A 14,392-nucleotide genomic window follows, 5' to 3' on the forward strand; every position below is an offset into this window, starting at 1 on the left:
GTCGTAATTATCGCCCGATCCTCACGCACATTTGAATGGGGGTTACCGCACATTGCAAAAGCCAAGCAGTTTCGGATGGCCATCCAAAAATATTCAATGTGTGAAATAGTTTGCCAACTTTTGTAGACATTTCGTTGAAGAATATTGTCAAATGTCTGTATCTCATATAGATGCGTTTCAGTCAAAAACCAAAAATAAATGTTAATCTTTTGCCACTTCTGCGAGATTATAGGTCTTTGGGAAATATTGGTTTCAGATCTAGAAAGACCATTTACGTGCAAAATCTACCAATAAATTGGAAATGAGCAAATTAGTTTAAGTTGCTATTATTCGAAAATTAGAGAACGAAACCTGATGGTTTTCTTTTATTATTTGTCACAATATCTTGTGGAATTCTTTCGAGTATCTCGCCTATATAAACTGTATCGTTTATTATAGTGTTGTAGGGTATTCAACGGTCGGCCCCGCTCGACTGTAGCCTTTGCTTACTTGTTTATTTTTTCGTCTGTTTCTCACTTCGAAAATTTGTCAGAATAGTTATTTATTTATTTATTTTTTTATTTATTTTTGTTTTTTTTTGAAAGAGTCTGACAATTTATTATTCTCGATACCAAATAGAGATCAAAACTTTCTTCTGAAAACCGTTTTTTATTAAATTTTATTCCAATTAAATATAAAGATGTAAGCCTTAATAAATTTTCAAATACACACTTTTTCTTAACGCCATAATTTCTAAACGGAAATATATATATTATCCTAAAACGAGGATATCCTTAATCGAAATAAATTTGCCTTAACCTACAAGGGAACTAAAATACAAAAAGGTATTTTCTCCCTCTCTCTCTCTCTCTCTCACTCTCTCTTTCTCTTTTCATCTCTTTATTTGTTCTCCAGCTTCCTTAATCTGCACTCTCCCCACTTGCCGGATGATAGGATGTAGAGCTGGTACCCTTTTCCGAATGGGCCGGTGATGGAGCTGGACTCATGGCTGGGCTGCGATTAATAGGTGTGGCCGCTGGACTGCTGCCGAGGGGTACAACTAAGGGGCCAATTGGTTTTCGGGTACGGGGTGCACCACGGGACCCCTGATTCACGGGACCGCCAGTTTTAATGCGTGGTCGGCCGGGGCCACGTTTTACAGGTGTCGGCACAGCAGTGGGTGTAAACAAACCCTCACCGGTATTGGTGACATTAGGTTCTGCTCCAGTTGCATCTGAAAAAAAGGAAACACAAACAGACATAGAATCCATTAGTAAGTATGAATGTAAACAAATTTGCTTGGTTGCAATAATAACAACAAAAAAATCTAGAGTGTTGGTAAGTAATTAATGTAATTAGTTGATTGTCCGAGTGGTGGCTTAGCTGGCCAATGATAGCCCATCTGTGTGTGTGTGTGGTATTTTGCGACTGTGGCTGTGACATTGGCAAGTGAGCTGAGGTGAGTAATTCATTCTTGTTGACCACCATCCACTATTAAATGCCATCATTTGCAAACATATCACGTTTTGGCGTTGACAAACAAATGAACTTTTTTTCCCGTTTCGTCTGTGGTCTGGACACACACACACACACACAGAGATATGTTTGGAAGAAACATCTGGCTCCATCAAACACCCATTATGGTAATGCAGAACATATGTAAAATTAGCCATAATGGATTTTACGCTAATTAGCAAAAATCGTAATGCGAAATGTTATTTGAAAAGGGCACCTTGCTAGAGAGGTATTTACATATGTACATACATACGCATTTATTTTGAATCATAGACCAAAAAAACCAATCACATTAATGAAGAGACGCCTCATTAATGGTGTAAATCCATTAAAATGTGAAATACTGTGGTAGTGCCAGAAGTATATTTACTATTTTTTTGGGAATCGCTTTTAAAGATTTTTGTTTTTTTTTTTTTTTCTGGAGCACTCAAACTAGAAACTTTTTGCAAGGACCATCAACATCGAAAACGTGAATTTTTAAGTAGCCACTTCAAGGACGAATGTGGATTTTATAAGAATATTTTTGAAAGAGAAGATTTTTGAAGAGAGTATATTTTTAAGAATACTCTTTTAATATGAGCATAATTTTTCAAGGACGAATGTGGATTTTTAAGTATATTTTTTAAGATTATATTTATCAACGCCATAATCTTGGATTTTTTAGACTATTTTATTCAATGCCAAAAAGTGGATTTTTAAGTCCTCTTAAGAGGAGTCTTAGAACTGTTAAATTATGTGTTTAAGAAACACCTAGTTTTGCGGAGCCTTAGACCTGTAAACTTGTAATTTTAAAGAACATTTTACAAGTACCCTCAAAGCCAGAAGCCCGGAGTTTTGAAAACTATTTTTCAGAACTTGTTTCAAGAAAGATTTTTTAAGGAAGATTTTAAGAAAGATTTTTTAAGGTTTTTGCAAGAGCCATCCGCGTCAAAAGCTTTTGTCTTTAAATAATATTTTTAAGGGCATTTTAGGGATCGTCAGAGGGTCTTAAAAAAGAGGGTCTTAAAAAAAAATTAAGAATCATCAAAGCTAGACACGTGAAGTTTTACAAATGTTTGACTTTCAAAGCCCAAAAAAGAAGACAATTTGATGAAGGACCCTTACAGTCGGAAACGCGGATTTTTAAAGAATATTTTTCCAGAGACACACCAGAAATGTGGGCTTTAAAGTAATACTTTTAAAGATTATTTTTGAAGACTCTCAGAGCCAGAAACTTGGATTTTTGGGGAATCTATTTTTAAAAGCCTCCCGAAACAAGAAACGTGATTTTTTCTAAATACTTTTAATGACTTTCAATTCTACAAACTTTCAATACTACAATAATATTTTTATATATTTATATTCAAGGATCTTAGAAAGCAGAAACTCATAATTTTTAGAAAATTTTAGAAGAACCCTTTAAAACATTTGAAGAATAAATGGACCTTTAAAACCTGAGACGTTTATTATTGAAGAAACGCGGTTTTTAAAATATTATTCTTGCAAGGACTCCAGAAGCGTTTTTTTAATGAATATATTAATGACTTTTTTCTAGGTCTCTCAGAACGTGGAATTTTAAGGTATATTTTTAATGTTTTTATTAGGGACCAGAAACCCTGAAACGTGGATTTTGAAAATAAATTTTTGAGGACTTTTATCAAGGACTCACAGTGCCATAAACTTAGATTTCTCAAACCAAAATTTTTAACGGCCAATCTGAACAAGAACCCTACTGTTTTAAAATTAGTAAAGGATTTTCAAAAATATTAACGTTCACCTATAAGAATATTTCTTAAGGACCTCAACAACTAAGAAACCGAAATTTCAAGAATATAATGTGAAAGGCCTTCAAAAGTAAACAGGTGGATTTTTTAAGGAAATATTTTTTCAAAGTTCTTCAAACCAAACACTTATAATTTATGAGAACAAATTTTTAAGGACCATAAATGCCAGGAACTTCGATTCATTTTAAAGAATATTGTTAGAAGCTTTTTAAACTCAGAAACACAGGTCTTTAAGAATGTTTTCTAAAAGACCTTCAAAGCACCTGATTTTTTAGGAATAGTTAAGAGCCAATTTTTAAATCTCTCGGAACCAGAAATGGGATTTTTATGAATATTTTTAACGATCTTCAAAACTACCAACTGGAGTTATAAGAATATTTCTTTCAAGGGCCAGAGAGAGAGCGGAAAACTTAGATTTTAATAATATTTTTAAAGGAATTTAAAGAATATATGTTTAAAGGCCTTTAAGCCAGATTTTTTTTTCAGGCCCACCAAAGCCGGAAACCTGGAATATCTTAAGAATAGTTCATAAAATTCAAAAAAAAAAAAAAAAGTAAGAACCTTCAAAAAGATGGACTTTTTAAGAATATTCTTTGAGGGATATCCAAATAAGAGTATGTTGCAGATACACAGAGCTTTGAAATATTTTTTTAAGGATCTTGGAACACGAAACCTTGATTATGGACTTTCTAAGCCATACAATAAAACGGGGATGTTTATATTATAGTGCTCGGAGATTATCAACGCTATATACGTGGCTTTGTTAGGGATAATTTTACAAGGACTTCCAAAACCTATAAACGTGGATATTTAAATAACACATTTTTTAAGACTTTCAATGATACATAAATTTTAAAAAATATATTTTTATACACTTTATGAATGCAAACACGGGATTTTAAAAACTTCGATTTTATCAGAAAATTTTGTCAAGAACTACAAGAGTAACAAACGTGGATTTTATGGAATATTTTTAGGACCATCACAGCCAAGACCATGGAATATTTTTCTAAAGAACCATCGGAGCCAAAAAACGTGGATTTTTTTGAATAATATTTTAAAATTGATTTTTTTAAATTTGAAATATTCTTATGGCAAAAACTAGGTTTTTTAAAAAATATATTTTCGAGGATTCCCAATTCAAAATTCGTGTTTTTTATAGTAATCATGTTTTCAAGGAGCTAAGCTGTAAATTTAACTTTTTTTAAGAAAACAATAATACTAGAATTTAAGAAATTTCCTTCAATGACCCCCAAGGAATTTCTGAAACATTTACAAATAAATTCCTAAAAAACCGAAATTAGATTAAAAAAAAACAATCCAAGGCAATTAGAGTGCATCATTACAAGAATAATTTTGCAAGGACTTCTAAGGCATTAACCCTTTGGATTTTAAGATTATTTTTTTAAGGACTCCTAAGGCAATAATCATGGATCTTTTGAGTACATTTCTCAAAGACTCCCAGGATAATAATCGTTTCTTCAAAATTTATTTTATGATAATCAACCTATTTAAAAATTAAATACCATGGATACCAATGTCTACTGAATAACAACAAGTGCGACCACTGCATCAATTCCAGTAATGAATCTATCACTGGTGGTGGTATTGACCAACCATACACATTCAAAACCAATTTTAATGGTTTTTTCAAAATAGTAGACACACAACAAAAAAGCGCCACATCAAACAAACATCTGTCATTGCAACAACAAATAAATGACGCGACATAACAAATGTTGGCGTTGTTGTTGTTGTGTTTTTTAAATCGATTTAAATCCGATTTATGCAATTAATAGTAATCTGCAAACAAGAAAATCCATTCGAAAAATACGTGTTTAAATTTTCAACGAAAAACTCAATTTAAATGAAAATTCGGGTTGACAAAAATGCTTTATGTTTGTGGCAGATCAAAGTAATTTTTATCGACGTTTTGTATAATCCTTAAAAGTGGTTTGGATTGGGTTGGAAAAAAAAGCAACAGAGGCAATTACTAATTGTGTTGGTTGGTGAACAAAGACAAGATGTTGGCACAATATACCATAGTTTTGAGATTTTTCTACACTTGCAATACGTATTGAGAATACAGGGTGAGATAAAAAAAACTGCAACAAAGTCAAACGCCATAATTTTTACATTTTTTTTTAATTTTATTGAATGAAAGCAAAAAATATCGGAAATAGCATCAAAATTTAAAATAAGTTTTGATTTGTTCGAATTGGTCACCTATGACATGAATTATGGCCTTAAAACTGCCAATGAAACCGTCACACGATGCCTGAATGTTGCTCTACGGTATTTTGGCCCATTCCCGGTGAAGCGATTACTTGAGGTGATCGACACTTTGGTATTTTTTAGTGCCAACCTTGCTTTCCAAAATACTGCAGACACAATAGTCCAACAACTAGTATCCGGAGATTTTGGTGGCCATTGTGCGCTGGAAATGAAGCGAGGAACCTCATTGTGATGGTGCTGAGTCCTGTTGAATTATCCAAGGTCTGCGGCCAAATTGTTTGCGTGCCCAAGGCTTTAAATGACCCTCCAGAATATTTTCGCGATAATATTCGGCATTTATTCTGATGCCACGGTCGTTTAATACGAACGAAGAGCGACCTTCGGCTGTTATGGCGGCCCACACCATCACCATGGACGGCACTTGAGGTCTGGCAAACCAAATTCGGCAGTTCACCACTTTCGGCCAAGCGGAGCAACTCTTTAGCTCTTTTGAGTCTATTTTCTTTCTGTTGCGGTGTAAGTTCTTGCACTTCTTGGAATTTCAATGACTTTACCCCGAGCTCATTTTTCAATATTTGCCGAATGGAATATTGCGATATGTTCAGCTCGCGAGGCACTTTTCTTCTACTGCGGCCCAGGTTTTGATCAAGTCGCTTCTTTACTTTTCGAACCATTTCTGCTGATGTTGCTGTTTTTTTTTGTTTTTCGTCCCCTTTCTTGATGTCGGGCTACGCTACCAGTATCACGGTAAAGAGCGATGGTATGAAACACAAAAGATTTATTCACATTTAAATGCTGGAGTGCTCTAACGATAGCCACCTGTGATTTTCCAGCCAAATATAAAGAAATCACACTATCCGGCTTGAATTCCATCACGAATAACTTTTTTTCTGGAAAATTGTCACCAAAATAATTTTTTACGCTTGTAAACAATGTATTGAGCTGTCACTGGAATAATTTTAACAGCTGTCGGACGAGTGGCTTAGAAATGACGGCAGTCTGAAGTTGGTTGCAGTTTTTTCATTTACCCTGTATTTATTGACCATTCAAATATGACTTGATTTTAAGTTTGGTTAAGAAAAAAAATTACGATGTTGTAAGGCAACATTTAAAGAGAATGGCCAGGAATTCCAAAATAATCTCCGAACAAAAAACATATTTAAAGGAAAATATTGAGTTGTCAGAATTTTTTGATTTAAGACCTAAAAAAGTTCGAAGTCGCAGAATATGCCAATGTCACCTCCAACAGATATTTTTTCTATGCCTAAATAATATTATCTCCACAAAAGTCTTAAAAAACATAAATTCCTATTGTGATATCAAAGTCAATCAGATAAATCATTTTGAAAATGCGCATATAATAACAAAAAAAAATTTACTGACTTCCGTGGTATCATTAACAATTCATCTTTAAAGAGCCACTTATTTTAATTGGGGGAGGGATGTTAGACAAAACATAAAAGAAAAGGGGGATGCTTAGCCCGAAATATGATTTCCTGCAACATTATTTTTAAGAAATACCATAACACGTACCAAGCCATAAAACACAAAACGCGAAAAGATCAACACTCTCAAAAGACGCAGGCAATGTATACCGAATCGAAAATGAGGGTTAAGTTGATTTTTTTTTTTGTTTTTTTTTTTTTTTTTTTCTTGTGGGGTAATCGTTCCCAATCTCGGGGGAGGGAAGATGAAATTAAAACAATCAAATTGTTTCAAGTATCTCTTTAAATTTTTGATCGAAACAGTTTGAAGTGTTGATTGTGGTTAATCGCCGGAGTTTTAATACAAAAGATTAACAATTTTTGAAAGGTTCTAAAAACGGAAGTAAGCCTTAAACCCTAATCGTATTCTTCTATGGAAAACGTCAAGGGGAGGATGATTTTAAATATTCTTTTCCTCATGTATATAGACAATGAAGTGCGGTTAAACAACTTACCCTCTGCATTTAATCCAGTCGCTGATGCGGGCCTTGTCAATGCTGTACCATTTCCTCCGCCACGTCGAGTGCTGCCTCGTGGTCGACCACGTTTTGTGCCACGCGGATGATGACGGCGACGAATTGGACCAAGACCACCAAAGTCATCGAATAGCGCTAAAAAAGAAGATAAATAAAAAAAAAATTATTAAATAAATTTTAATATTTTTTCAATTGTTTTAAGAGACTTCCAGAGAAAGGAAAAATAGATTTTTTTCGAAACAATAATCCTGGATTTTTAAGAATTTTATGAGGGAAAAAATGTCTTTAAGGATTAAAAGGACTATAGATAAATATATTTTACTAACATTAAATTAAACAAGTAAAAAAGATGTAAGTTCAGCAGGGTCGAACTTTGAATACCCTCCACCATTTGGAACTAATTTGGCAGTTAAAAAAAAAAATTAAATCCGTTAAAAATTCTGTTAAAATCTTAAAAATAACGAATGTAGCTGTTATATTAGGGTCTATACGACGATATGAACCTGTATAGGTAAAATTTGACATAAGCCATTACAATATTCAAATACGAAACATAAAAAAATCGATTATAATGTCGATAAAATCAAAACACCGAATATCGGGAGGTATCGTTATATGTGGGCTATACGAAGACGTGGACCTGCACAGACAATTTTCTGTCTTAGGCTGTAGAATCTATTACAAACTTCAAATACCAAAATTTGAAACAATTTCGGTGAATAATGTCTCTAAAATGATCAAAATACCGAATATCGGAAAGTACCGTTATATGGGGGCTATACCAAAACGTGGACCTATATGGTGGAGGGTATAAAAACAATCTGGGACCAACAGAGACAGTAATATGGATTTCTTTAAGAAAACTTTGTTCAAGGACCATCATGGCCACAAACTAGGACTTTTAGAAATATTTTAATGGACCAAAGCGTGGACAAACAGAGTCAAAAACGTAATCAAACTCATATGTATTTTTAAAGGGCAATCTGAACCAAAAGCGTGAAAAGTATGTTTTCCGATGGTTATGTGAACAAAAAAAGGACATTTTAATTTTTTTTTTTTAAGGACCAACAAAAAGGAAACGTTGAATTTTTAAATTTATTATTCAAAGACCAATAGAGCCAGATACTTGGACTTTTTAAAATGTTTTAAGAATACTTTTTAAAGACCTACCAAGCCAACAAATCTGGATGTCTTAAGTATATTTTTTCGAGTGGCAACATAGACACATACGTTTTGTATTTAATTTACTTTCTTAGGACAAACAACCAATAGATCCAGAAATGTGGATTTTTAATTTTTTCATGGATAATCAGAGCTCAAGAAAGTAGAGTTTTTTAAGAATATTTTTGAAGAACCAATAAGGCCTTAAATGCGGATTTTTTAAAATCATCTTTTAGGGAACATCTGAGCCTTGAACGGAGACTTTTTAAGAATATTTTTCCAAAAACGAAAGATTATCATACTTGAATTTTTTACGGGACAACATGGTTTGTCGTAAAGACCAACAGACGATAAAATTTGGATTTTTTAAGAATATTTTCTCATGGACTACCAGACCATCAAACGTGGACTTCTTTTGCATATATTTTCGAGGATCAACAGACCATCAAAAGTGGATTTTTTCAAATTATTTTGCAAAGGACAGACTATCAAACGTTGAATTTTTAGCAATATATTTTCAAGATCCAAAAGACAACAAATATTTGGATTTTTAAAGAAAAATTTTCAAGGACCAACAGATCATCAAAGGTTTTTTCTTTTTTTTAATATTTAGTTTTTTAATATTTTAACACAGATATTTTAAGTATATTTTTTCAAGGACAAGCAGACCATCAAATCCGGATTTTTTAAACTTTTTTGGTCACCATTTTGGAAAAGACTAATAAAATTGAATTTTTTTAATTGTTTTCAAGGACCAACGGGTCCATTTAAATATCTTTTTAAGGACCAACAGACTATCAAACTTGGATTTTTATACCCTACAACACTATGTGTTGGGGGTATTATAAGTTTGATTGGGCCAAAAATTATGTAACACCACGAAATATTGGTTTCCCACATAGGAAAGTATATATGGATCATCCTAGCTCGCCGAGCTGAGTCGATCTAGCTATGTATGTCCGTCCGTCCGTCTGTCCGTCTGTCCGTCTGTCCATGTTAATTTGTAATCACTCTACAGGTCGCAATTATGGCCCGATCTTCACGAAATTTGGAATGGAGGTCGGGGTTGGGCCAGAATAGAACCCTATTTCTTTTTGAGATGATCGCCAAATGTTTAGGGGTTGAAATGGACCAAATACTGAAAAAATGTCGGATTTTGCAGTAGCTATACAGGTCGCAATTATAGACCAATCGACGCGGAATTTCGCATGAATCTAGAGTTTAGGGCGGGGAAGAAGCCTACCAATTTGGGTGGTCATCGGATAATATTTAGCGGATAAAATAGACTATATATTTTGTGTTGAAAAAATTCAAAATTTTTCATTAAACCGCGAATATTTTAAATCCCGGCGAAATCACAAAGCCATGAAAAGGTTACTTCTGACCTTTACATTGATGTTAACATCCAACAAAACGGATATATAGAAAAATATGTGCGATATATATGTTTATCAAAGAAGATATGCTTGAAAGATCTCTTATATGTCGAGAACGGCTGAACTGATTTCGACAGTTCTCATTAATTCAGAATGGCCTCTTGGCAGGAAAGAAAAAACGTCTAAAAAATCGCATAAAAATATCTCTCTAAAGATGAAAATATTGGTTTTGTAAAATTTTCTCATATTTTTTCAATTTTGTCATATTTTTGGCATATTTTCATTTTGAATTAAACATTTTGTAATATTTCTACAGCTAACAAAACTAAGTAGTTAGGATATCAGGATATCATATAGAGCTCTCAATTATGGCCCGATCCTTACGAAATTTTGCATGGGGATAAGATGAGGATCAGAATAGAAGCCTACTCTTTTTGGAAATGATCGCCATATATTTAGGGGTTGAAATGGACCAAAAAACTGCAAAATTGTCAGCAGGTCGTAGTTATCGCCCGATGTCCATTCCAGAGACTTTTTTGGAGAATTCACAAATACAGGAAAGACGCACTTCCGACTATTTCTTTAACGCTGATTTCGTTGAAGAATATAGTCAAGTGTCTGTATCTCATATAGATGCGTTTCAGTCAAATACCAATAATAAATGTTAATCTTTTGCCACTTCTGAGAGATTATAGGTCCTTGGGAAATATTGGTTCCAGATCTAGGAAGACTATTTACGTGCAATATCTAACAATAAATTGGAAATAAGCAAATTCGTTTAAGTTGCTATTATTCGAAAATTAGAGAACGAAACCTGATGGTTTTCTTTAATTATTTGTCAAAATATCTTGTGGAATTCTGCCGAGTATTTCGCCTATATAAACTGTATGGTTTATTATAGTGTTGTAGGGTATTCAACGGTCGGCCCCGCTCGACTGTAGACTTTGCTTACTTGTTATGAATATATTTTTTAATTACCAACAGACCATAAAAACGTGGACTTTTTAAGAACATTTCTTCAAGGACCAACATACAACAAACATGGACCTTTTATGAATATGTTTTCAAGGGTCACCATATCATCAAAATATGATTTACAAAGAATATGTTTTCAAGGACTAAAAGGACACTGAACGTGGACTTTAAGAACAATTTTTGAGGTACTGTCAAGGGTAGACTTTTGGATTTTTTGAAGGACAATCTGTGCCAAAACGTAAATCAATCATGTTTCGATGTCTTTTAGAGCCTGAAGCGAAACATTCATAATTTTTTCTGGAGGACTCTAAGAGGCTTTTTTGAATTAAAATATTTAATGCCTGAGTTCTAAATGTGATTTTTCTAATATTTCAGGGATTAAACGTGGAACGTCAATCAAACATCAAGGACAACTTGAGCCTCAATTGTTGATATTTTAAGGACCATCTGCGTCTTAAATTGGCATTTTTTGAATATTTGTTGAAGACCCATCATAGCCCGAAATGTGGACATTAAAAACAAATATTTGTTAAAGGACTATCTGAACCAGAATCGTGGATTTTTTCCACGATAACAAACTTTGAATCAATAGGAGCCTTCTTCAAAGAACTGTTTTTATGTTTTTCAAATGATGCTCATTGAATGTCCACGTTGGCTCTAGTGGTTAAAAAACCCATATTTATGGATATTTCCCGGAAATGTGGATGGAGGAATATTTTTTAAGACCTTTAAGAATTGTTTTAAAAGGACGATTGCTTAAGTCCCATCAGTAGGCCTGAATCGACCTTTTTTTCTGATTTTGTTGGAAATTGTGGCAGAAACATTCTAAATGCCGAAATTCGGCCGGTACCGTTATATGAGGGCTACACCAATTTGTGGACCTGAATGGAACATTTCTTGCAAGGAGAGAAAATCCATAATGAGACACTAATTGTCAAGTTTCATCTAATTTGGTTGGAAATTGTGTCAGAAACATTCAAAAAAACCGAAAAACGGGAGGCACAGTTATATGGGGGCTATATTAAAACGTGGACCAATATAGCCCGTTTTCAATACTAATCAGTCTGCATATAATTTAAACCTTTGTGCCATATGTCAAAGATTAAATAATGTGAACTATTCGTGATTTCAACAGACGGACACATGGGCATCGCTGAGTCGCTTTAAAATTGTATTCTGATCAGGAATATATATATACTCTTTGGGGTATCCGACAAATATTTCAAGGTGAAACGACAAATTAAATGTACCTTATAGCTCCCATATATATATATATATATATATATATATATATATATATATATATATATATATATATATATATATATATATATATATATATATATATATATATATATATATATATATATATATATATATATATATATATATATATATATATATATATATATATATATATATATATATATATATATCTTCAAACGATTTCGGGTTAATTGTGCACCAAATGGCCAATACCAGTCCAAATGATCCTAATTTTGGCACATTGGCCTAGGAGCAATACTTAAAATTTGGTGATATAGCAATAGCAATAGCTCCCATATATATTTCATTCGATTTGGTCTTTAAGTCCCTCACATTCGTAATATGCTTTCGACAACAATGATATTTGGTACCAAATTGCTAAAAGAGCTAAGAAATACATTTACCAAATTTTATTGAGATCGTCTCAGACTTGGATATAGCTGTCATATACCTGTATCCGATTTCAGGTTTATTGTGCACCAAATGGCTAATATCAGCCCAAATTCACGTACAACCGAATTCTGCTTAGAAGCAAGTGTTTAAAATTTGGTAAAAATCTGTTCAGATATAACTATAGCTCCCATATATATGTTTCATCCGATTTGGTTTTAAATCCCTGACATTCGTAATATGCTCAGAAATACATTTGCAAAATTTTATCGAGATCGGATCAGATTTGGATATAGCTCTCATATATATCCTTAATCCGATTTCAGGTTTATTATGCAAATAATGACGAATATCAACCCCAATGGCGAGAATTTTGGCACATTCGTTTCCAGCTGTTGGAATTCAACTCTTATATATATTTTTATATCCTCCACCATAGTATGGAGGGTATATTAAGTTTGTCATTCCGTTTGTAACACCTCGAAATATAAGTATATATATTCTTGATCAGCATAAAATTCTATGTCGATTTATCAATGTCCGTCCATCTGTCCGTCTGTGGAAATCACTCTAGCTTCCGAACGAAATGAAGTAGGTTGATAAAATTTTACTCAAATGTGTACTATGTTTGCAGGACTTTTGGTATTGAAAATGGGCCATGTAGGTCCACGTCTTCGTATAGCCCCCATATAACGGTACCTCCCGATATGCGGTATTTTGATGATTCTAGCGACATTTGTTACTGGAATTGTTTGAAAATTAATATTTAAAGTTCATAATAGATGCTACGGCTTAAGACAGAAAATGGGCTATGTAGGTCCATGTCTTCGTATAGCCCCCATATAACGGTACCTCCCGATATTCGGTATTTTGATGATTTTAGCGACATTATTTACCGGAATTGTTTCAAATTTGGTACTTGAAATTCAATATACATACTACACCCTACGACAGAAAATTGTCTGTGCAGGTCCACGTCTTCGTATAGCCCCGATATAACGGTACCTCCCGATATTCGGTATTTTGATGATTTTAGCGACATTATTTACCGGAATTGTTTCAAATTTGGTATTTGACGTTTTTAATAGATACTACAGCATAAAACAGAAAATGGGCTATGTAGGTCCATGTCTTCGTATAGCCCCTATATAACGGTACCTCCCGATATTCGGTATTTTGATCATTTTAGCGACATTATTTACCGGAATTGTTTCAGTTTTAGTATTTGAAGTTCGTAATGAATACTACATCCTAAGACAAAAAATAAGCCATGTAGGTCCACGTCTTCGTATAGCCCCCATATAACGGTACCTCCCGATATTCGGTATTTTGATGATTTTAGCGGCATTATTTACCGGAATTGTTTCAAATTTCGCATTTGAAGTTCGTAATTAATACTACAACCTATGACGTAAAATTGTCTGTGCAGGTCCACGTCTTCATATAGCCCCCATATAACGGTACCCCCCGATATTTGGTATTTTTATGATTTTAGCGACATTATTTACCGGAATTGTTTCAAATTTCGCATTGGAAGTTCGTGAAGTTCGATATTACAGCCTATGACAGAAAATTGTCTGTGTATTATAAACAGATTTTTTTTTCAAGTTTCGCATTTTAATATTGTAATAGCTTTTGAAAAAAGTTGCCTATGCAGGTCTACATCGTCGTATAGACTCTAATATACGGCTACATTAGGTATTATCAAGATTTTAACAGATTTTTAAGGGATTTTATTTTATTTTTTTTTTTTGAAAATTGTTAAATTTGTA

General features: G+C 33.4%; 1 protein-coding gene across 2 annotated transcripts in view; it reads right to left on the reverse strand.

Moving 5' to 3' along the window:
* Positions 1-751: 751 nt before the first annotated feature.
* The window catches only part of LOC101900631 (chromatin-remodeling ATPase INO80), a 145,968-nt gene continuing 132,327 nt past the window's right edge, over positions 752-14,392 (reverse strand). For both annotated transcript variants that reach the window (XM_059123226.1, XM_059123225.1), the window contains exons 14-15: positions 7,432-7,587; positions 752-1,213 (exon numbers count right to left, since the gene is read on the reverse strand). In XM_059123226.1, the coding sequence (XP_058979209.1) occupies positions 900-1,213; positions 7,432-7,587 (470 nt within the window). In that variant the 3' untranslated portion in view covers positions 752-899. The remainder of the gene's footprint in view (positions 1,214-7,431; positions 7,588-14,392) is intronic.

Source organism: Musca domestica, unplaced genomic scaffold, assembly GCF_030504385.1.
Source record: "Musca domestica strain aabys unplaced genomic scaffold, Musca_domestica.polishedcontigs.V.1.1 24, whole genome shotgun sequence".
Lineage (NCBI taxonomy): Eukaryota > Metazoa > Arthropoda > Insecta > Diptera > Muscidae > Musca > Musca domestica.